Source organism: Myxocyprinus asiaticus, chromosome 29, assembly GCF_019703515.2.
Source record: "Myxocyprinus asiaticus isolate MX2 ecotype Aquarium Trade chromosome 29, UBuf_Myxa_2, whole genome shotgun sequence".
Classification (NCBI taxonomy): domain Eukaryota; kingdom Metazoa; phylum Chordata; class Actinopteri; order Cypriniformes; family Catostomidae; genus Myxocyprinus; species Myxocyprinus asiaticus.
In genome coordinates this window covers 41,210,296-41,232,924 of record NC_059372.1, presented here as the reverse complement: position 1 = coordinate 41,232,924, position 22,629 = coordinate 41,210,296, and the positions used below count along the sequence as shown (strand labels likewise).

Below are 22,629 nucleotides of genomic sequence, written 5' to 3'. Positions count from 1 at the left end.
GTCTTTATAATTAATAATAATTTTTAGGTCATAGACCATGTTAAAATGTTAAAAACAAAAAATGAATTAATGAATTTTTCGATTCAACTTTTATGCTGATAATATAATTTTAAATGATTTTTTAATTAAATTGGAAAAAATACAAAATACTGTAGTTTCATAGTGTTCTCATACGTTGACACCACTAAATCTCAATACAAATAATATGTGAAAAAAAGATTTTAGTCATTTAACCTTTTGTTGAACACTTTTTTCTAGCCTGGCTGTTCCAAGCCTCTGGTTGCAGTAGTGGGACTCAACTTACTGCTTCAGAAAGCTCCTCGATGACCCCAGATTCTTCAGATGTATGTGTGGTTTGATGAACCCGAATGGCTTATCCTCAAATTAGAACATCCACATCCCTGCATAACACTGCTGAAATACGTGTGCCGCAACAGAGGATGGCTGGATGAAACACAGGCACGAGACGTGATGGTGCAAGCAGTGCTCGCAGCCAAACGCTGTTTAGACTGGGGGATTTTCCTTCAAAACATGAAGATGGAGAACATCCTTATCAAAACTGACATGCTGTATCAAATTGGCTCTGAGGAACTTGTGAAAAGTGAGGGCTATGAAGGTGAATACAGAGGTAAGTTGGGGTTTGTGTTAACTTAGCAATAAGTCTTAATATGATGGCCAAGGACAATCTCTTGTATACATGAACAGGACGAGTACACCCTGCCGAATTCTACATGGAGCACAAATATTGTGTGGGCCCAGCAAAGTACAGTTTGGACTCTCGGTATTCTGTTGTACAAAATGGTGAACGGACACCATCCGTTTATGACTGTAAAGGGCATTATGGAAGATGAGCTGAGGTTTGACGGCAGTTTATCCAGAGGTGAGATTGCAACTTTGAAGCCATTTTTCATACATGACAATATTAGTGTGGTTATATAGAACATACATGACTAACAAGCTGTCTTCTGTACTTGTACAGCATGCTGCGACTTGATAAGCCAATGCCTGATTCGAGATCCAGCAAACAGAGCAACGCTGGATGAGATCCTGCAACATAAATGGGTTAAGCAGAAATTAACAAAGAAGCAAACTCGGTGCAAAAGAAGGAGCAAACTTAGGGCAAAAAAAGAACATTCAGTGCACAAAAAAGTGCCTCAAAATTAGTGCAAGCTAATGAACAAAAATAGCAGATTTTTGCACAAAAAAAAGGAGTTAACATTGTGTGCCCAGTAAAACATGCACAGTTATCATTGCTTGTATGTTATTTGTTTTAGAAGACTGTGCTTGTATATTGTTGTGACATAGTTGAAGATCAGATCAAATTTTATAACCAATTCATACAGAAATCCAGGTGAAGCCAAGGATTTACTTTTGACTTAAGCTCATGACCCAGTGTAGAACCTGTCTACAAAAATTAAGTCAAATTAGTTTTTACAGTTCTTCTTGATCACTAAGACTTCACAATCTGAAAACTATGCACTATGATGGCAGACACTGTTATTTTTGGGTGAGCTATTGTATATTAACATTGCTCCTGCAGCAGTATCACTTTTAATTTAGGCCTATTCTATTTTTGCATGTTTTAAGTACAGTATATAGGCATAATTCAAATGTGTCATGTATTTATGTAACAGAAATATAAACTAAATAACAGAAAAATGTAAGCGTAGTGACAAAGTTAATTTAGATGATTTTTTTATTTCAATAAAAACGTGAAATAATTATTAGGTTTTTTGATTTATGATCAAATTATGGGGTGGGGGGGTGTAAGTTTATGTTCTTTTTATGGCAAGCATGACCAAAAAAAAAAAAAAAAAAAAGAATTTGAGAACCGAAGCACTAGAGCAAATCAACAAATCATTTCCAAGAACAGAGTACTCAGCATTACTGAGAATACTGGAATACTGTACACTGTAAAACTCCAGTAAGTAGTACAGTAATTCTTAATAATCCAGCAAATGTAACTCAATTCTGCATAAATATAGTACATGTAAAAACCATCGGCCGGTAACATGTGTAGTATGAAGAATCCTGACATTCTACATCTGCCATATTGGTGGGTCATTTTTCATTTGTGGTGGAAAATGGTGTCCCTCTACTTTGCAACAATAGAAATAAACTTTAATTACAAATAAATGCACATTTGTATTCTGTGTGGTGAAAGCAATTTGCACATTGTTAAAAGTGAAATTTTTGTCTTAAAATACATATTTTATTGAGTTTGAGATATATCATGTGTAACAAAATCTGCATGTCCCCCTCAAACCTCAAAGAGGTATCATGGGAAGTAATTGCAACAGTTGTTACATTTTTAACACAAATAAAGTGGTTATATTATGGAAATAGGTTTAATTAAACAAGTTTATATTAATTATACTTTAAGAAAAATAGATATTTTGTGATATTTTAATAAAAAGTTGTGTCCCTCAACTAAAAGGAATAGTTCACCCAACAATAAAAATCCTCTAATGATTTACTTACCATTAAGCCATCCCAGATGTGTATGACTTTCCTTTTTCAGCAGGACCAAAGTGAAGATTTTTATAAGCACATTTCAGCTCTGTTTGTCCATACAATGCAAATGAATGGCTGCCATTAGACTGCTGACTCTTTGATGGTCCAAATGTCATATTAAGGCCACATAAAAGTAATCCACACAACTCCAGTCGATCAGTGAATTTCTTCTGAAGCAAATTGCTAGGTTTGTGTAAGAAAATAATCAATAATTAACATTTTTAACTTGAAATCGTTGCTTCTGCCCACCACTGTATTGCTGTTTGAAATGGCCTAACTCTCGCGTGACATTCGTTCCTCTGTTGTATACAAAGTGCGTGGTTCCGACTTCTTGCGTGAACATGGCATTGCGCTTATGTCACTGATGCATCGACTGCTGGCAGGAAGCAATTTTTTTAAGTTAATAAAGTTTTAATTATCAGTTAATTTTTTACACAAACCTATCGATTTGCTACAAAAGACATTAACTGATCGACTGGAGTTGTGTGGATTAATTTTATGAACGGCTAAAATCATTTACAGCACTTTTAATGTTTGTGGTGTTACAACAATGGAAATCGGCCCTTTAAGAAAAGAGGGAATTCTATTTTGACTACTTTCTGTGTGTAAAGTTCATTGTAGGTGATTGTTGATCTGAGGAGTGCATGGTGAGCTAATTCTTTCTTATAAAATTTGTCTTTGAGTCATCTTGGACTTACACTGACACCTAGCGTCTTGGATGCAGCATCATTTAAAATCAATAGATTTCAGTTTCGATGCCATTGTAGAAATTTTATATTCACAGTCAGCCATGATTACTTTAATCAATGAATAAAAGTGTCAAATAACAGGACGGTTACTGAGATTAAGTGAGTAGTATTTGGCTGGTCATGTGATTCTAACGTGACAGCCCCCATGTGCAGACCCACTCCATGTAGAATAAAACAGCTTTTAAAAGGTTACTGATATGACTGGAGTCATCCTACATATATTGCAAAATTATAATTCATGTCTTTAGGAGTTAAACTCTTTAATGAGGAAAACATTACTGAGTGAACCTTTAATAGATTCTGACAATTTCATTTGTCACACTATATCAAAGTCTGTGGTGTTACAATCATAACTTGCAGATTTGATAGATTTTAATTTAAACTTGGATTAAATTTCAGACAGAAACATGGGCATAAATTGTCTGTAGTGTGTGAAAGAATTTGATTTGAGACTTCTGTTGTGCACTCACCCGGCTGTTTAATTAAATGTTTGGAAAAGAGAAAATCTTGACTCCGAGCATCATTCTTAGAAAATTCTTTCACAGATGTTACTTAAAATTTTAACATTTCTTTCCTCCAGAGCCAATTAACCTTATTTTACATTTTCAAATCTTAAAATGATTTTTAACATTTTAGAACAAACACCATAAAGTTACTACAGTTCATTTGTCATGCTTTTTTCCATAAAATAATTACATTAGGGATTTATTCAGAAAAATAAGAATTTAAAGTTGCATTTACCTAATCATTTTAGAACAAACCAGAATTTCACTTCTAAAACCGGTAACACCACAGACATTTTTTATTAAAATAATAACATCAACAGGTTAAAAACCAAAATGTCTTTAAGCTTCCATTTGACTAGAAAAAGCATATTTTAAATGCATAGCAATAAAGTAAATTATTAAACGAATAAGAAGCATTTTTACAAATTCTCCCTCTCTTTTGCCACTCCTGGTACTGTCGTGTGACCTACGACTTCATTAGGCGCAACATTTTTAAAGAACCAGAGTACATATTCTGCCTCAGAAATGGTTAATGACTTTCTTAACGACTGTGTTTCAACATCGTTCGAAATGACAATACAACGGAGGTGTCGGGCAGCCGCTCGCATAAGAACGCCTTCGGAGAAACTTTTTCTAAAAAAAAATGTTTATAACATAACATAAGTTTCACCATATGACTAGTTGTGTAAAATTTACCTCAGAGTACACACATGGCTCTGTGAACAGAATAGTGACATGCTGATATTTGAGCAAGGAAATTATTTATGTGCGCAAGATGCTCTGTGGAACATACTAAAATTGTGGTGTGGTAACATGGATCATCAGGATTTGTCCATCGATTGCTCAAGTGCATGCTTTTATTAAAGCAAAAGGGGGACATATCAAATACTAAGAATTTTTCAAATTCATCTACATTTTTAGATTCAACTTGTTAAACTGATATTATAATATGTAATTAAAAATGTTGTATCTATTCATATATTCAATCTGCATAAACTACTAATCTGTTAAGAATTACATAATTTTTGTTAATATTACCTACTTATGTACTGATGTGGTCTAAATGGGTCTCAATACCTCTGGAAGAATATTCCCAATGCTACAATAGAGTTTATATTCTGTTGTACTCTGAAACAGTGCCAAGACCCTGTCTCTTAATATGGTTTGATCACTCTGGTTTAATCTTCTTAAAACAGGATTTCATGTGACAGAATGGAAGCTCAGGAGACAGAGCTACAGGATGCAGGACTCAGGGGGTGGAGCCACAGGAGGCAGAGGCAAAGCAGCAGAAAGTTCAGGGGGCGATGCCACAGGAGGCTCAGAAGGCGAAGCAGACAGAGCCGTAGGATTGTCAGAAGGCAGAGTGGGCGGAGCCTCTGTTGTCTCAGGAGGAGGAGTGGGCGGAGCCACTGGAGGAGGAGCAGGCAGAGCTGCTGGAGTTTAAGGAGGAGGAGTGGACGAAGCCGCTGGAGTCTCAGGAGGAGGAGCGGACGAAGCCGCTGGAGTCTCAGGAGGTGGAGCGGACGAAGCCGCTGGAGTCTCAGGAGGTGGAGCGGACGAAGCCGCTGGAGTCTCAGGAGGTGGAGCGGACGAAGCCGCTGGAGTCTCAGGAGGTGGAGCGGACGAAGCCGCTGGAGTCTCAGGAGGTGGAGCGGGAGGAGCCGCTGAAGTCTCAGGAGGAGAAGCGGACAAAGCCGCTGGAGGAGGAGCAGACAAAGCCGCTGGAGGAGGAAGAGTCTCTGAAGAAAAAGCGGGCGGAGCTGTGGAAGACTCGGAGGGCAGAGCCGTTGAAGGAGTCTCAGGAGAAGGAGCGGGAGCAGAAGGACCTCCGTCGAAGGGGTCTCCGGAACCACCGGAGCTAGGAGCAGTGGGGCCTCCGTCGAGGGGGTCTCCCAAACCACCAGAGCTAGGAGCATCGTGACTGGGACCAGTGGAGTAGAGAGCAGAAGCTCAGCCCTTATGATGTTATTGATAAAATCCTGAAGAGACAGATGATCACAGTCTAAAAGGACCAAATTCCTCACAGGGCCATTAAGTCCAAACCAGAACATAGCTCTGAGAGATCTCTCATTCCAGTTCAATTGAGCGGCCAGATTACAAAATTTGAAGCAGTATTCAGCTGCAGGATTGGACCCTTGGGAAAGCCGCTCAATCTGTTCTGCTGGATCCATTTTGTAGGGTCGGTTCTCCTGTCAGGGTTGTGAAGGGAAGAGGCGAGAGGGTGAGGATCCAAACACAGAACTTTAATTATAAACAAAATAAGGGGATACAACAATGAAAGAATCATATGAAGAAGGTAACACAACAGCAACAGCAGTATGCTGGCTACTAATGCACTACATACAAACAAGAACCGACACTGGAACAAGGAACAAGAGGATATATACACTAGGGCTAACAAGGTGACAAGGAACACCTGGAATACAATTAGGTCAATGGATGGGAAGACAGACATAAGAGGAAGACACAAAACTTCAAACTAAGAGTCTCTTATCAATTTCAAAATAAGAGTCCTTGGGGGGAAAACACAAGAATGACTCCACAGATTTAATATTAGTAAACTATAGTTTTGACAGGTGATTTAGGACATCTACTTTGTGCATGACACAAGTAATTTGTTCCAAAAATTGTTTACAGACAGATTGTTTCACTTTTAGTTGACTATATCACAATTCCAGTTGGTCTGAAGTTTACATACACTAAGTTAACTGTGCCTTTAAGCAGCTTGGAAAATTCCAGAAAATGATATCAAGCCTTTAGACAATTAGCCAATTAGCTTCTGATAGGAGGTGTACTGAATTGAAGGTGTACATGTGGATGTATTTTAAGGCCTACCTTCAAACTCAGTGCCTCTTTGCTTGACATCATGGGAAAATCAAAAGAAATCAGCCAAGACCTCAAAAAAAAAAATATATATATATATATATATATATTGTGGACATCCACAAGTCTGGTTCATCCTTGGGAGCAATTTCCAAACGCCTGAAGGTACCACGTTCATCTGTACAAACAAAAGTACGCTAGTATAAACACCATGGGTCCATGCAGCCATCATACCCCTCAGGAAGGAGATGCATTATGTCTCCTAGAGATGAACGTAGTTTGGTGCGAAAAGTGCAAATCAATCCCAGGACAACAGCAAAGGACCTTGTGAAGATGCTGGAGGAAAGAGGTAGACAAGTATCTATATCCACAGTAAAACGAGTCATATATCAACATAACCTGAATGTCTGCTCAGCAAGGAAGCCACTGCTCCAAAACTGCCATAAAAATGCCAGACTAGAGTTTGCAAGTGCACATGGGAACAAAGATCTTACTTTTTGAAGAAATGTCCTCTGGTCTAATAAACAAAAATTTAACTGTTTGGCCATAATGACCATCGTTATGTTTGGAGGAAAATGGGTGAGGCTTGCAAGCAGAAGAACACCATCCCAATCGTGAAGCATGGGGGTGGCAGCATCATGTTGTGGGGGCGCTTTGCTGCAGGAGGGACTGGTGCACATCACAAAATAGATGGCATCATAAGGATGGAAAATTATTTGGATATATTGAAGCAACATCTCAAGACATCAGCCAGGAAGTTAAAGCTCGGTCGCAAATGGGTCTTCAAAATGGACAATGACCCCAAGCATACCTCCAATGTTGTGGCAAAATGGCTTAAGGACAACAAAGTTAAGGTATTGGAGTGGCCATCACAAAGCCCTGACCTCAATCTGATAGACAATTTGTGGGCAGAACTGAAAAAGCATGTGCGAGCAGGGTGGCTCAGTTGCACCAGTTCTGTCTGGAGGAATGGGCCAAAATTCCAGAAAACTGATTTTCTAATCCATAGGTATGTGAGTGGTCCTGTTTCAATGAGTCTATGGGATTTTTCCACTCGTTTTATCATCCGCTGGACAGTCTGACTACTTAGAAAAGTGGTAGCAAACCTCTCTTCAAAAAGTTTCACAATTTGAGGTATCATTCATGTCCTTAGCACTAACTTCGTGGGATGAGAACATTCCTAGTGTGTTCCTGCTGGTTGATAGGTGGTTGATCATGTGTTTTGAGTGTTACTAGGGCATTAAATAGGACATATCTCGTCAATAAGCTGCAAGATTTGAGGCGTTATTCATGTAGCACAAATGGTGCAGGCCGAGAAATGTGCCAAAATGTAATACTTAGGGTTAGGGGTTTTTAAATTTTAAAAAACCCTAAGTATGTATAAGCAATAGTAATAGTAATGCTTGTTCCCTATCTGTCACTCACTCGACGTTATGTCGATGTAGCGAACCCTGGATGTCTTTCTTCCCCCAGCACCCTGCGGCAGGCGAATTCGGCGGAGGAATTCGATGCCAGGACCAGTACTCGTGAAGTATGCCCTGTCAGGTCAGCCCGTGTACTTGGGATAGGTGCTCCTTATGCAGTGGTTCCCTGTTGGTAATTCCATATGAGGCATTTTTCCCGGTACGGTTTCCCTGTCGGTAAACCTGTGTCATCCCTTGGGCAGAGTTCTGCTCTGCCACCAGTTGCTGTGCTTGTAGAGCTCCTCCCTTCCAGGTAGGACCTACCATGGGGACTTCTTTCATGTGTGGTACTTCCCGGATGGTAAGTCCGTGTGATGTATTCTCCACATGTTAACCTCCCCTTCAGGCAGGATGTGGTCTCTACGGTGTCTTTTCTCCATGGGGAAAAAGAACACCTTCCCCGGCGTGAATATGTCTTGGTCCCAGCTGTGAATTTTTCATTTTCAAAGAGGAAATGAGAGAACAGGTCAAAACGGCTGATGTGGCCTATTCCCATTGTAAGTACGTCTGTCCCCCCCTTGGGGTAAGAGGGACTATGCGACTTGTCTGGGGCACTGGGAAGGTTATGACGGGGCTGTGTGCATTTGTTACTAGGCACGCGGTACCTTGCCTGCATCTGCACCACCGATCCGCGTAACAGTTCAGCTGGTTGTGGCATTTTGTATAGGGACCCCTAGTGTCACTACATCGACACAACGTCGGGTTGTCTTGGTTACTGTTGTAACCTCCGTTCCTTGATGGAGGGAATGAGATGTTGTGTCCCTCCTGCCACAACACTGAACTACCTGATGAAATGGCAGGGATACTGTCTCAGCTCCTCAGCACAAACCTGAATGAGTGAATGCAAGCCGTCTCCTTTTATATCCGTATGTCCGGGGGAGTGGCATGCAAATTCCACTCGCCAATTCTCATTGGCCTTTTCTCAAATATCAGAGGTGTTTGGGGATCCCAAGTTCGACCCCTAGTGTCACTACATCAACATGTCTCGTTCCCTCCATCAGGGAACGGAGGTTACAACAGTAACCAAGACGTTTTAGCAGGTAAAGTGTTCGTCACCTTGTCTTCATGAGCTGTTTTAGTATTTTGTAAACTTAGCTTCTCTTTTGAGGACACAGACATGTGTATGTACACATTTAACCATTTCAAAGTGGTCTTAGCCATGATTCTTTGCTTTTTGTCTCTCTGCCAGCATACCTAAACTTTATAAAGGCTTGTTAAAATCCCAAAGAAAATAATTATGCTGATTAAAGCAAATGTCTGTGGCTGACACCCAAGAAGGGTGTGTAGCTTGAGAAACTAGGAATTTGTGGGGAGCATCTTTTGTTCTTTTTTTTATTTATTTTTTATGAGAGAAATAAACAGATGCAGTGATGTTGTTCAGAAATAACGTGCATTGCAAACATTTAAAAAGCCTTGAACTTGGAAGGTTTTATAAAGTAGGCATTACCAAGGAGTTTTAAGATACCTGGAGAAAGTTATCCATTGGCATCCCCATTCATCTCTATAGCAGTTTTCAGCTGGAGCAGGACCCCAAAATGTGATCTAAAGGCTCCTATGAGCGCTCATTTCTGAGATCTTTGAAAGTATTTTTAATTGTCTGCTATGGAGAAAAACGTTTGTCTTATAAATTAGAAAAGATATAGCACAACAAGGCCACATCCACACTTATATGTTTTAGTTTAAAAACGCATTGAATTGCTGTGTTTACACCTCTCATCCACACTAGAACAGTGTTTTTCTTCTCCAAAAAATGGAGCGTTTAAAAAAATGCTCTGGATTACTGCATACTTTTGGAAAACAATGACGCTAGAAAATTTAAAAGAAAACGGATTAATGTTGATGTGACATAAGTCAAAACAGGCTAAAGGACTGTGCAAAGTTTGCTGGATTTAGCTTCTCTTAAATTGTAATCAGATTACTTTACTGATTACTTCATAAAAACTAAGATTACTAATTACTTTACTATTAAGTTACTTTCTAAAACACTTCACAGAAACATTTTTTTTTCCGCTCAATAAATTCCAAATAATATCTATATTTATTGTCGCACAGCCTTCAGCTTTTACAGAAACACAAACAGATGTACATTTGAACATATGAATGACATATTTAAAATGTATTATAGATAAATATTTATTTTAGATATATGTATAACCCAAGTAATGTTACTTGTAACATAATTACTTTAATACAAAGTCAATAACTGTAATCTGATTACAAGGATTTAAAATGTAATAAGTTACACTACTTTTGACTAAAAAGTAATTTGATTACATTAACAAATTAATTTGTAATCAGATTATACTCAACACTATATGCACAGTATTTAATACCCACACACACACTAAACCCAGCTGTGGAATGCTTACAGGAGTGAAAAATAGTTTCAGGAGGTGACACATCACCAGCAATTCCATCATCTGAGTTATTTACAGTCCATATAAACATGCTCATCACACACACGCTACTAATACGTGTGTGTGTGTGTGTTAGGGGGATTTATGCTTGAAAGTGTGTCTACACGTACATGCATGCATCTGTGCATGCTGGCATGTGCATAATCGTGTGTGTGTGTGTGTGTGTGTGTGAGTGTGTTTGTTGGCAGGTGTTGCATCTGTTTATAAAATCTTTATTAGTCCCATATGTGAATCTCGGTTGCTTCAACATCTCCACCATGACTGGGAAACTCTAATCTAGTAAATTACCAAAATGCAACGTGTATCATCAACATCATCCTAAATATCAGAAAATTCCACTCATCCAAGATTAAAATTGTTTTTATAAACTAGCAACACTGCTTGAGTTGACTTCTTTTTTGTTGTATATTTATGTCGTTCTGAGGCAAATGGTGGTATAAATTTGATTTATATCTGAAGGCAGAATATTTGACATTAATCTGCATTACACGTGTTGAGAAATATTTGAGGAAACAAACACTTCAGCGTATTACCGGCATCTTTTCAAAACACCATTTCATCTAAATATGTACTTGAAATTTTCTTTGTTCAATTCTTCCTGAAAATTCTGAAATCTTTTGTGTGTGTGTGTGGGTGTGTGTTGTGCCAGACGGGCTGGTTTGAGTATTTCTGTAACTGCTGATCTCCTGGGATTTTCACACACAACAATCTCTAGAATTTACTCAGAATGGTGCCAAAAACAAAAAAACATCCAGTGAGCGGCAGTTCTGTGGATGGAAACGCCTTGTTGATGAGAGAGGTCAACAGAGAATGATCAGACTGGTTCGAACTGACCAAGTGTACGGTAACTCAGATAACCGCTCTGTACAATTGTGGTGAGAAGTATAGCATCACAGAATGCGGTTTGGCGCTGTTTTGGTGGCACGAGGGGGACCTACACAATATTAGGCTGGTGGTTTTAATGTTGTGGCTTATCGGCGTACATCAGGCTGGGAAATTATTTCCTGCTTGTTTAAAAAAATAGGTAAAAAAAAAAAATTGATTCTGCCATCATTTACTCACCCTCATGTTGTTTCAAACCCGTATGAGTTTCTTTTTTCTGTTGAACACAGAAGTTTTTTAAGAATATTTAAACAGCTCTTTTCCATACAATGGCAGCTCATTGTGACCTGACCGCTCCAAGGACAAATCACATTCCAAAAAGCACTTCATAAGTAGTCCATATGACGTAGGGAGCACCTGGAGAATTATGCCTCATTTGACTCACCATTTTTATTATTATTATTGTTAGTAGTAGTAGTAGTTTATTGCCTGCCCGATGCAGAATCTGCTATTTAGAAGTGACTTTGGGCATATTTCTTCATAAATTTGCTAATAATTATGGGCAGTTTCAGATTGCATTTTAGGGCTTGCTGCTGTTTGGCTCCCAGAGCATAATAACACAAACCACTAATTGCAGCGGGCAATGCTCTACACCAGCGCTGTTAAACACGGCCAGTGACCCGAGTGCCGTGGCATTCAGAAATGACATGTCCGTCATTTCTGCGTTAGCCTGGGACTGGGCGACCATTCCCGAAGGAGGAAGCCCAGTCGAAGCCTCTGTGTCTGACTGGACGAGCCCGCTCTCCGATGCCGCGCTTGATAACTCATCCTCTTCCCTGGCTCTGAACGAGGGGTCAATCTCGCCCTGAGACAAGCCAGCGATCTCGTCTGAGCGCACGACTGGGGCAAGCGAGCGTGCTGGGGAATGGGAGGTCCGTGGGGGGATACCCGGCTGAGGTGGTCCCATTGAGGTCCCCAAATTGCCCCCAGTGCTAACAGGCACGGCCTCATACCCGTAGGTAGAAGGACCGAGGCGGGGAGCCATTGGGGCGGCTTGCTTTCTTACGAATGCAAGCCGCGACCGCAACGTTGCCATGGTCATGTTCTCGCAATGAGGACATGATCCATCCATGAACGATGTCTCCGCGTGGGCAGCGCCCAGACACATAAGACTGCGATCGCGGCCATCAGAAGCGGAGAGATAACGACTGCAACCAGGAATAACACACAAACGGAAAGGCATCTTTAAAAAGACACGTCTTTAAAAAGACGTTCCATGTGTGCCACTCTTTCAGAAAGAAAATATACTCTTTTAGAATATTCTCTTTTAAATATTCTGCTGAAGTGCCCAGGGGCGTTCTCTGCAAACCACAGATGCAGAGGTGGAGAAGCCGCTGAAATGCGCTGAAAGATCCAGCAGAGAGAGGTGAATGAACTCGGTGGATGAATTCTGCTCAATGAATAAAACCGCACAGCTCCGAAGAGAAAATCTGAATGAATGGTTGCATACCAGCTCCTTTTATACCCGTATGTCCGGGGGAGTGGCATGCAAATTCCACTCGCCAATTCTCATTGGAAAGATCAGAGGTGTTTGGGGCTCCCAAGAGTGACCCCTAGTGTCACTACATTGACACAACATCGAGTAAGTGACAGATAAGGAACAGTTTACACTTCTGCCCGCTATAGCACCCCTTGTGACATAATTGAGAATGCAGGCCGTACTTGTGTTGCGATATAAATTGCGCTGACACATTTCAGAATCTCACGTGTAAAATCCAGCTTGCAGAGATAGAAGCAGTCACATTCACATACTTGCGAAGAGAAAGTTTTGGGCTTAAGAAAGCACATGTGAACACACAAACACCCCCACAAAACACTCTCTCATGCCTGGACAGCTTCAAGAACAGGAATATGAGTCTGTGCAGAGAGTGAGACAAACAATAAATCTGACAGTGAGAGAAAGAGAGAGAGAGAGAAGATGAGCTATAATTTGGAAGGTTAGAGACTGACTGAGTGACTCACAAATAAGATTCATCACAGTTGTTTTTAACTGGTGAGTCACAGGTCTGTTCTGATAGTGTCACGGACAGCAGGGGAAAAGCAATGCTAGGATAGGAAGAAAAAATGTAACAATTAGGGCTGTCAATCGATTAAACTTTATTATTGAATTTCATGACATGCAGATTAATTAATCGAATTAAACGCATATATCAATGTTTGCTGAAAAAAGGCAACCAAATAAATAATAATATACATGTATCAGCCACAATATTAAAACCACTGACAGGTGAAGTGAATAATATTGATTACCTCGTTCCAATGGCACCTGTCAAGGGGTGGGATATATTAGGCAGCAAGTGAAAAGCCAGTTCTTGAATTTCATGTGTTGGAAGCAAGAAAAATGGGCAAGCATAAGGCTCTGAGCGACTTTGACAAGGGCCAAATTGTGATGGCTAGATGACTGGGTCAGAGCATCTCCAAAATGGCAGGTCTTGTGGGGTGTTCCCGGTATGCAGTGGTTAGTACCTACCAAAAGTGGCCCAAGGATGGATAACCGGTGAACCGGCGACAGGGTCAGGGGTGCCCAAGGCTCACTGATGCGCGTTGGGAGCGAAGGCTAGCCCGTCTGGTCCGATCTGACAGAAGAGCTACTGTAGCACGAATTGCTGAAAAACTTAATGCTGGCCATGATAGAAAGATGTCACACAGTGCATCGCAGCTGTGACAGGGAGGAGGGCATGGCTGGACCGTGAGGACACACGCCCGGTGCTGAATTGTCCTAATCATCCAGGAGGGGGATAAAGACGAGCCAGAGGTACCAGTTTGAGAGAGAGAGACACACGCGGCCACTGTGTGTGTGTCTGTGTGTTTGTTTAAGTTCATTTATGTCATTAAAGTTATGTTGACTGTTCTGCCGGTTCTCGCCTCCTCCTTGCCCATCCTGAACCCCATTACAGCAACTTTCTGTGTATGGGGCTGCGTAGCTGCAGACTGGTCAGAGTGCCCATGCTGACCCCTGTTCACTGCCGAACGTTCATTGCAACGAAAATATAGCTGCGTGCGTAGCCGGCAAGTGCATTTGCCATCGAACGTTATCTGTCATAATCAATCATTATAAACATCTAAAAAAAAACACATTACAGTATATGTTTGATAATATATAATCTGACCTTCAGTGCACCTGCTTGATATAATCAGTCCTCCAGTGCATCTGCTGTGAAGTGTGAGGTAAGATTTATTTTAATTACAGTGTGCATTAAAGAACTCACGCTGGGAGTACAGGAGAAACTCACGTGTGAAAAGGTTAAGAGACCACTGCAAAATTATCAGTTTCTCTGGATTTACTATTTATAGGTATGTGTTTGAGTAAAATTAATATTTTTGTTTTATTCTATAAACTACTGACAAAATTTCTCCCAAATTCCATATTGTAATTTAGAACATTTATTTGCAGAAAATGACAACTGGCCAAAATAACAAAAAAGATGACGTGTTTTCAGGCCTCAAATAATGCAAAGAAAACAAGTTCATATTCATTTTTAAACAACACAATACTAATGTTTTAACTTAGGAAGAGTTTAGAAAGAAATATTTGGTGGAATAACCCTGATTTCCAATCACAGCTTCCATGCATCTTGGCATGCTCTCCACCAGTCTTTCGCATTGCTGTTGGGTGACTATGCCACTCCTGGTGCAAAAATTCAAGCAGCTCGACATTGTTTGATGGCTTGTGACCATCCATCTTCCTCTTGATCACATTCCAGAGGTTTTCAATGGGGTTCAGGTCTGTAGATTGGGCTGGCCATGACAGGGTCTTGATCTGATGCTCCTCCATCCACATTTTGATTGACCTGGCTGTGTGGCATGGAGCATTGTCCTGATGGAAAAACCAATCCTCGGAGTTGGGGAATATAGTCAGAGCAGAAGGAAGCAAGTTTTCTTCCAGGATAACCTTGTACGTTGCTTGATTCATGCGTCCTCCACAAAGACAAATCTGCCCGAATCCAGCCTTGCTGAAGCATCCCCAGATCATCACCGATCCTCCACAAACTTTCACTGTGGGTGCGAGACACTCTGACTTGTAGGCCTCTCCAGGTCTCCGTCCAACCATTAGACGACCAGGTGTTGGGCAAAGCAGAAAATTGGACTCATCAGAGAAGATGACCTTACTCCAGTCCTCTACAGTACAATCCTTATGGTCTTCTGCAAACCTCAGCCTGGCTCTTCTTTGCTTCTCATTAATGAAGGGCTTTTTTTCACGACTTCAGCCCTGCCACTTGGAGCCTGTTTCGAACCGTCCTTGCTGTGCACTTCACCCCAGCTGCCGTTTGTCATTCTTTTTGCAGGTCACTTGATGTCATCCTACAGTTGTTGAGTGACATTCTACTGAGTTGGCGGTCATCCCGGTCAGTGGAGAGTCGTTTTCTCTCTCTGACGGTCTGTAGCTTTGTTGTCCCCAATATTTCTCCTTGACCTTATTTTTATGAACCGCCGTCTTTGAAATTTTAAGGATGGAAGCAACCTGACGCTCACTGTATCCCTCTGCCAGTAAAGCCAGAATTGAACCCTTCTTTTCCTCACTGGAAACTTTTCTTTTCAACTCTTTTGGCATGGTCAATAACTTTTTTTTTTTTATTCCAATTCATTTTGAGGTACTACTAGCACTGTTTTTGCCATCCAGCTGGTCCTATTGCAAGAGGATAGTGGTGACCACAGCAGTGGTTTTTATACTTTTCCTCATTAAATAAGATTTGGTTCTGGTGATCACATAATCAGCACCTCGTTAAGTAGAATGAGGTGTGCTTGTGTTGGAATTCAACAGACACTGGAATGGAATGGCTGCTATACATTTTGAGATGCTGATTTAAGAAAAATTTGGAGTGGTCTATAATTTTTTTCCAGAGCTGTATATTAGAGCTTTCAGAATTAAGACTTAATGTGTTTCTGTGGTAATTAAAATGCGCCTTACATAGGCTTAATAAGTCCTATTTGGGCTTGTTTTGTACATCAGTTAGCGTTAAGAGCTCCTTTCTCCATCATTTTATTACTGACAGGGAAGCGCTGTTGTGTGTGTTGTGAAGTGTGTGTCAATGTTATGAACTGGGTGGACACATTACAAAGGTTCCACCATTCTAACAAGCGTTTCTGATGGTTTATGCTGTAGTAATGGTAAATATTATGGTAAATTAATGCATTCAACTTTTTTGATTAATTGCATGCATTTACATGTTAACTATCACCAAAACGCAGAATGAGATGTTTTTGTCTGCAAGCGCTTTTCATCTGGAGTTCAAAGGGGCACTGACACCCTGATGTGAAGGCGGCTTCATGATTCAAGATGCAGGAAAGTGGATACCTACAGTCTAAAGGCAGATTAATATTGTGGAAAATGAGAGTTTAAGAGATTTAATGCCCATTGCAAAGAAAATGCAACCTATGTGGGGACTAGTTCTTTCAATTAGTCAAACTCATACTTAGACTTTTGGAAACGTTTAACGTTACTTGAATTTGTGCTATTTTAGTACATTTCTATCTTTATACGGTGGAAGGCTTTGTTTGGAAAATGTTAATAAAGCATTATATTGTTACATATTGGTTTTTTTTTTTCCTAAGAAGGAAATAATTAAATTTTGACAGGAAAATAAGTATATATAGTGTCAAATTTCAACACTTTCAAAATCTGTTACTAATTGCGATTAGCTACAAAAAATGATTCGATTAATCACAATTAAGAATTTTAATCGACTGACAGCACTAATATATATATAATTCCTATATTCAGATATATATGAAATATATTACATTATTGTGGCAGAAGAGTAAAGCATAGTCTAAAAGCATAGATTATAAGACAATACAAAAAAATGGCATAAGAAGTCAACATTCTGTTTAATTTATTTCAATATCACTGAATATTAGCCTATTACTGGCCTTCAGACCACAGCAATCCATTTTGCATTTGAGTTCGAAAATCTGTCCTGTTTTCACAGCTTCGTCTGTGCTATTTTTGGTCAGTTTATGTGGAAGATATGAGCTTTTGAAGCATCTCACTGGTTTTTAGCATCACAAATGCCATGTTTTTAGGACGCTGTGTCAAGTGAAAGTCGTGTCTTGAGATCCCTGCATTCTGTTGTGCTTCATTTAGCCGTCAAGGACGTTCTTTGGCTGCATCCAAAACCAGGAAAATGTTGCCTCCGGAGGCTGTATATGGAGGTAGCAAAGGTTCAAGGCATGTCCGAATCCAATGTTTGCGTCACATCCTGTCTACTGAGATACCTTCATCTGATTGATTTTTGAAGGCAGCATAGATGTATCCTTCACTGCCTATGATGTCCCGCAATCCTGTGCTCCTGAATCTACGGTGGTTGAGCTGAAGAAAAAAAAATGGCAGCTGAAGTGGCAGTTGATAGTCAATTTGTGTATAAATGTCCGTTTTAATTAACTTTTTCCAACTTTTGATTTAATTTCTAGTGAGAAAGTTTTGTAATGTGGCAGCGGGGGCGTGTCGAGAGATCGAGAGAGAGAGCGGTAAGGGTGCATACACCTGAACCAAATTATGACTAACACCTGTCTCTAATTGTAGTGAGATTGGGGAGAGCGGCATAAAAGAGAGAGCCAGAGATCTAGAGTCCCGCTGGGTAGTTGATGTGTTAATGTGAAGGTAATGAGTTATTGTGAAGCTATTGATTTATTGTGAAGATGTAAGCTCAGAAAGTTGACAATTAAAAAGCCTTACCTGAGACTGAAGAAACCTGGTTCCCTGTGTCCTCCTTCCCTCCCTGTGTGAAGTCTTGCTACATGTAGTTATTAAATATACACTTGGTTATCGCCAGAACTCTCTTGATTTTGTTTTAGATTATAAGAACATAGTTGTTTGGTTGGATGAATAAAGCAGACGCGATACCTTTAGTGGACACCAAATGCCGTTAATCAGTTGCTGGTATCCTAGCAAAGATGTGAAGTAATGCTGCCTCAGTTGCCTGTCCGAAACCAGTTTCTGGAGGTACCTTCATACGCAAACGCTGTCTGTTGAGTCATTGACTGATAGGGCAGCGAGGCAACAAGACAGCTACCTTTGGTTTTGGATGCAGCCTATGTGTCCATCTAGCTCTCATTCTGTGGCTGCATTGCTTGTAGGGCTTGGTTTAGGCACGCTGACTGCCCCCTGCTGACGCAGATCGTAAAAACATTGTTACATATGCTTCAATCTTGAATTGCTCACATGGTAGGAAATTATTCGCTCATTAAAGAATTTACAAAGGGTTAGGTGGCATGATTAATTGTTTAAATAAATAAATTAATTAATTAATTAAACTTTTTTTTATATAATTAATCACATTAAATGCATTAAATTGACAGCCCTTTAACTATTATAAATCAAAATTAAATGAAAATAAAATGCAAACAAAAAACTTTGATACACTGAGCAAAATGAAACCGCAAACTGTTAATTCATTAATTCTACATGTTGTTGGGTCTATGCAGTTCATGGGTTATGTATAAATACATAAATGTATTTAGTATTTGTTTATCCTTTGTGATAAACAATTTTGGTACTGTATTTGGTTGCCACTTGAAGAAAAACCAGTTGAAAACGACTTGTCTTAAATTGGAACTTCTCAAATTTGAGTTTTGTATGTGTGTTGAGAAAGATGCTCATCTACAGTAATTTGAGGTGAGAGTTAAATGAAGAAACTGTGATTATGTTAAATGATAGTGTGGCCTAAAATAAGCTTTCATTTGGGTGTTTGTGTTTGAACTTGATAAATGGGAAGATACTGCCAACATGTGTGTATGCGTATGTGTGCGTGTGGTCATGCAAAAAATGCACTCTGATAGTCTTCAAGTTGAAATTAAAAAGCAATATAATTCAAATTAACTATTACAATTTTCTGGGGAAAATTAGTGATATGCCTTTTCTTAAATCATCGCCATAATGCTCGGGTGTTGTGGATGGTCACTAGAGCATTGCTGTGCGGTTGCTAAGTTGTGTGCTTTTTTTTTTTTTTTTGCTTTTTTCTTTTTGAGACTATTCAATATGAGTCACGTTGCAATAATGCAGATAAAAATTAAAAAGATACAGTTTGCACATCTTGCTGAGTCTGTGTGTTATTCTGTCTGACTTTGGTTTGGACTCTAAGGCCATGTACACATTGCAAAGTTTTGGAAGCGACAATATAAATATGGGAGTAATCTCGTGTAGCCAGACATCCAACTACAGCAAAAGATCTGGACCCTATTACATCTTCAAATGGCCAAGAAACACACACACTTTGACAGGAAGAGCCATGATCACTTCCTGGTTTCCAATGGACCAGAACCCATGTTTCTCCTGTGTTTCTGAGGCTGCTCACACAACGTGCTATTAGTAGCACCACAGGACAAGGTAAATGCTTTTGAATTGATGCAAAGATGTCTAATGAGAGTTGCCACTAGTCAGTAACTCAGTAGAATGGGGTCAGGGTACTGGAACATTCGGTTTCAAACATACATAGATCCCTTTAATCTGTGTGTGTATAATAGCATTAGATCAGTATTTAAAGTAATTCTCATAATAAACTGTACTTTCACTATACTAAAGAGGTGAAACTGCCTCGCTACAGCATCAATTGTGATTGTTTCGTCTGCAACAGATTATGTCTTATGAGCTTGTCATCTGTCAGTACAATTTTGCAGGTTCAGTGAATCTGTTTTTTATTTTGGTTTAGGTAGCCAGCCCATAAATAGTAGAAAAATTACTCATATAATCAGAATCTACAGTTAATCTCGTTAGCAGGTTTTGTCTTTAAATCACATCACTATTTACCACATCAGATAGTGGTAGGAGGTAGAAGGTAGTTTAATTGATTCACCAAAACTGACCACCCTCCACTGGCAAGAATGCAGGTGAAAGTTTGTTTACTCATCACTATTATTTCACAATTTTGATAAAGATAGTTGGGTAAACAAACTTCTACCTGCATTTGAGATTTTGCCATGAGCTGTGCGTTTTTTTGTCAAAATACGCATATAAACTGAATGGATGGACATTATTCTTACATGGGCTGGAATGAAGAGTGACGTTAGCCACTTTCACACATGGAACCTGGTAAATTGCAGTTAAATTGTTGGATTGCCTTTACTGGTAAATGTACCATATCGGCTCTTCACACATGCAACAGCTTTCTGGTTTTTTTTTTGTTTTTTGTTTTTTGCTACCATTTACACACCAGCACCACAATGCCATTACACTGAGATGTAGTTAAAAAAAAATGTCATCTGCTCGGAAGAAGAGAAGTGCTTTAAGGCAGGATTACACTACATAACGTCTAAAATCTGAAGTATGTAAATAGATACAGAAAAAAATCTGGGCAACACACACTTAACGACTGAGAATCACTCTGGCTGTCAAGTCGATCTGTATTGATCACAAACTCACATGGAAACACATGCCCCTGTTCTAGTAGACACACAACAGTTGTACGTAAACAAACAAGGATGTAAGGGAGCGCCATTCTTGTTGCTGCTACTCGCGAAAAAACAGGCCAAATGCATTTGGGTGCGGTCTTGGGTGGAAAGACAGAGAATGCGACATGAGTTGGAGGTGAGTGGCATTTAAAATTAAGCTCCACTTTGAGCACTCTCTATTTCATCAGGTTCAAGTGTTGTGGCCTCACACGATCGATTTTCATTGGCTGCTTACCATATGACTACAGATTTGAGTCATGAAGCATATGAGATTTCCTCAATTGTCAGCTCTAAAACATGTTTGATATCATTCGACTAGATGGAATCATTTTACTATCTGTCCAAATTGACAAAATAAATTTGACTCCCGAGTAACTGAATCATCACCATTAGAACTTTGTGTCTGTGAAGTTCTTCAAAGTCCAAAGACTTATTAGGTCAGTGCGTCCTGACCTTGTACGTGCTCAAAATGTTAATCTTATGGCTTTGTTCGCACAGCATCAAAACTTAACTTTTCAAGTAATGTTCCAACATCTCATTCAGGGAAATTGCCAGAGCTGATTTACCGGTATTTTCCAAACAGGGCGAGTTCACACATGACCTCTAAAAAGTACAGTATGTGTGAAAGTGACTATTGCAAAGCTATTTTATCAGACTTTTTTTTTCCAAGTAATTGTTAAATTACAAAGTAATGTGATTCGAACTGTGGCTTAACGGAGGGTCAAATTATTGTACATAGACAAAAACAGACAAATGTCAACATGAAACAACATTTGCAACTGACAAAACATCCATAATGTGACCTACTTCCAAGTGAAACAGGGAAAAAAATGTAGGGCAGGACTTCGTCCATTCAGTAGTTGATTGGATTGTGATAAGAGAGTGTTTCATAGTTTGCAGTCAAACATGGAAGACTACTTCCCTCGCTACAGGTTGAAACTTAAGCGGCCTTGGTGATGTCAGCCAAAAAGGAAAATATTTTCAGAGGCAGAGCAAGTTTAACCCTAACCCTTCAATTTAATGAAAGATTATGACGACAAAGATTATGAAGTGCACAAATGGATCATGCACAATAAGACCAGGAATTGTATTAATAAAATAAATAGGCACTACTTTTATTTCATGATGACTTTCTGAATAGCCATGTTGATGTTCTTATTTCTTCCATTGCTCTTCTAAAACTTGAAAGACTTTTGTGAGGCAGAATACATACCAATTTTGATCTCATTCTATACGTATTTTCCTCCAAACCCACTGATTGAAATTATGACATAATCAGCCACTAATTCTTCCACTTTCATGTTTGAGTAATTATGTCTGAGTAATCAGTTAGTCAATTTATATTTTATATATTTTTCATATATTTATTATATATTTTTTCAGACAAACACAGACACATTCATGCTGTATTTACAAATAAGAATGAATATCATGCTGTAAAGTTTAATAAAGGCACAAATGCAATTTATTTCAAATTAAAACATCTTATAATTATGAGTGTAATTTGGTTGTTGCATTTTGCTCTCAGATTACATTTTTACTTCACTGACGGTTAGATTTAGGGTTGGGGTTTGGGTTAGGCCGTATGGTTAAAATATGCTTTCCTGTTGACTGTATGGCATAATTTACAACTTAAAACAACTCAGTTTACTACTTGCTTTTTGCCCCACTCTTTGGATATTTCACCTGGAAACTGGAGCTCACACGTGCCCATATGTTCAAAAGCACTTCCAGCTTCGGCCATTGGGGGCAGTGTTTCAAATTTCAGTAAGTACAAGAAAAGTCAACTTACTGTCACCAATAAGATCAATCTGGTGAATGCATTTCTGTAAAATGCCTATTGTGTGTGTGTGTGTGTGTGCTTGCTATGGCTCCTAGGAGGAGCATA

The 22,629-nt window shown here is 39.5% G+C and overlaps 2 protein-coding genes across 2 annotated transcripts in view; both read left to right on the top strand.

Annotated features, from left to right (window-relative positions):
- Nucleotides 1-22,629, top strand: part of LOC127419752 (spermatogenesis-associated protein 2-like) — a 118,640-nt gene that overhangs the window by 48,899 nt on the left and 47,112 nt on the right. The window lies entirely within an intron of this gene.
- LOC127419755 (serine/threonine-protein kinase pim-2-like) lies at nucleotides 496-1,484 on the top strand. Its single transcript, XM_051661448.1, has 3 exons — nucleotides 496-628; nucleotides 706-880; nucleotides 980-1,484. The coding sequence occupies exons 1-3, from the start codon at nucleotides 611-613 to the stop codon at nucleotides 1,162-1,164; spliced, it is 378 nt and encodes a 125-aa protein (XP_051517408.1). The 5' UTR covers nucleotides 496-610; the 3' UTR covers nucleotides 1,165-1,484.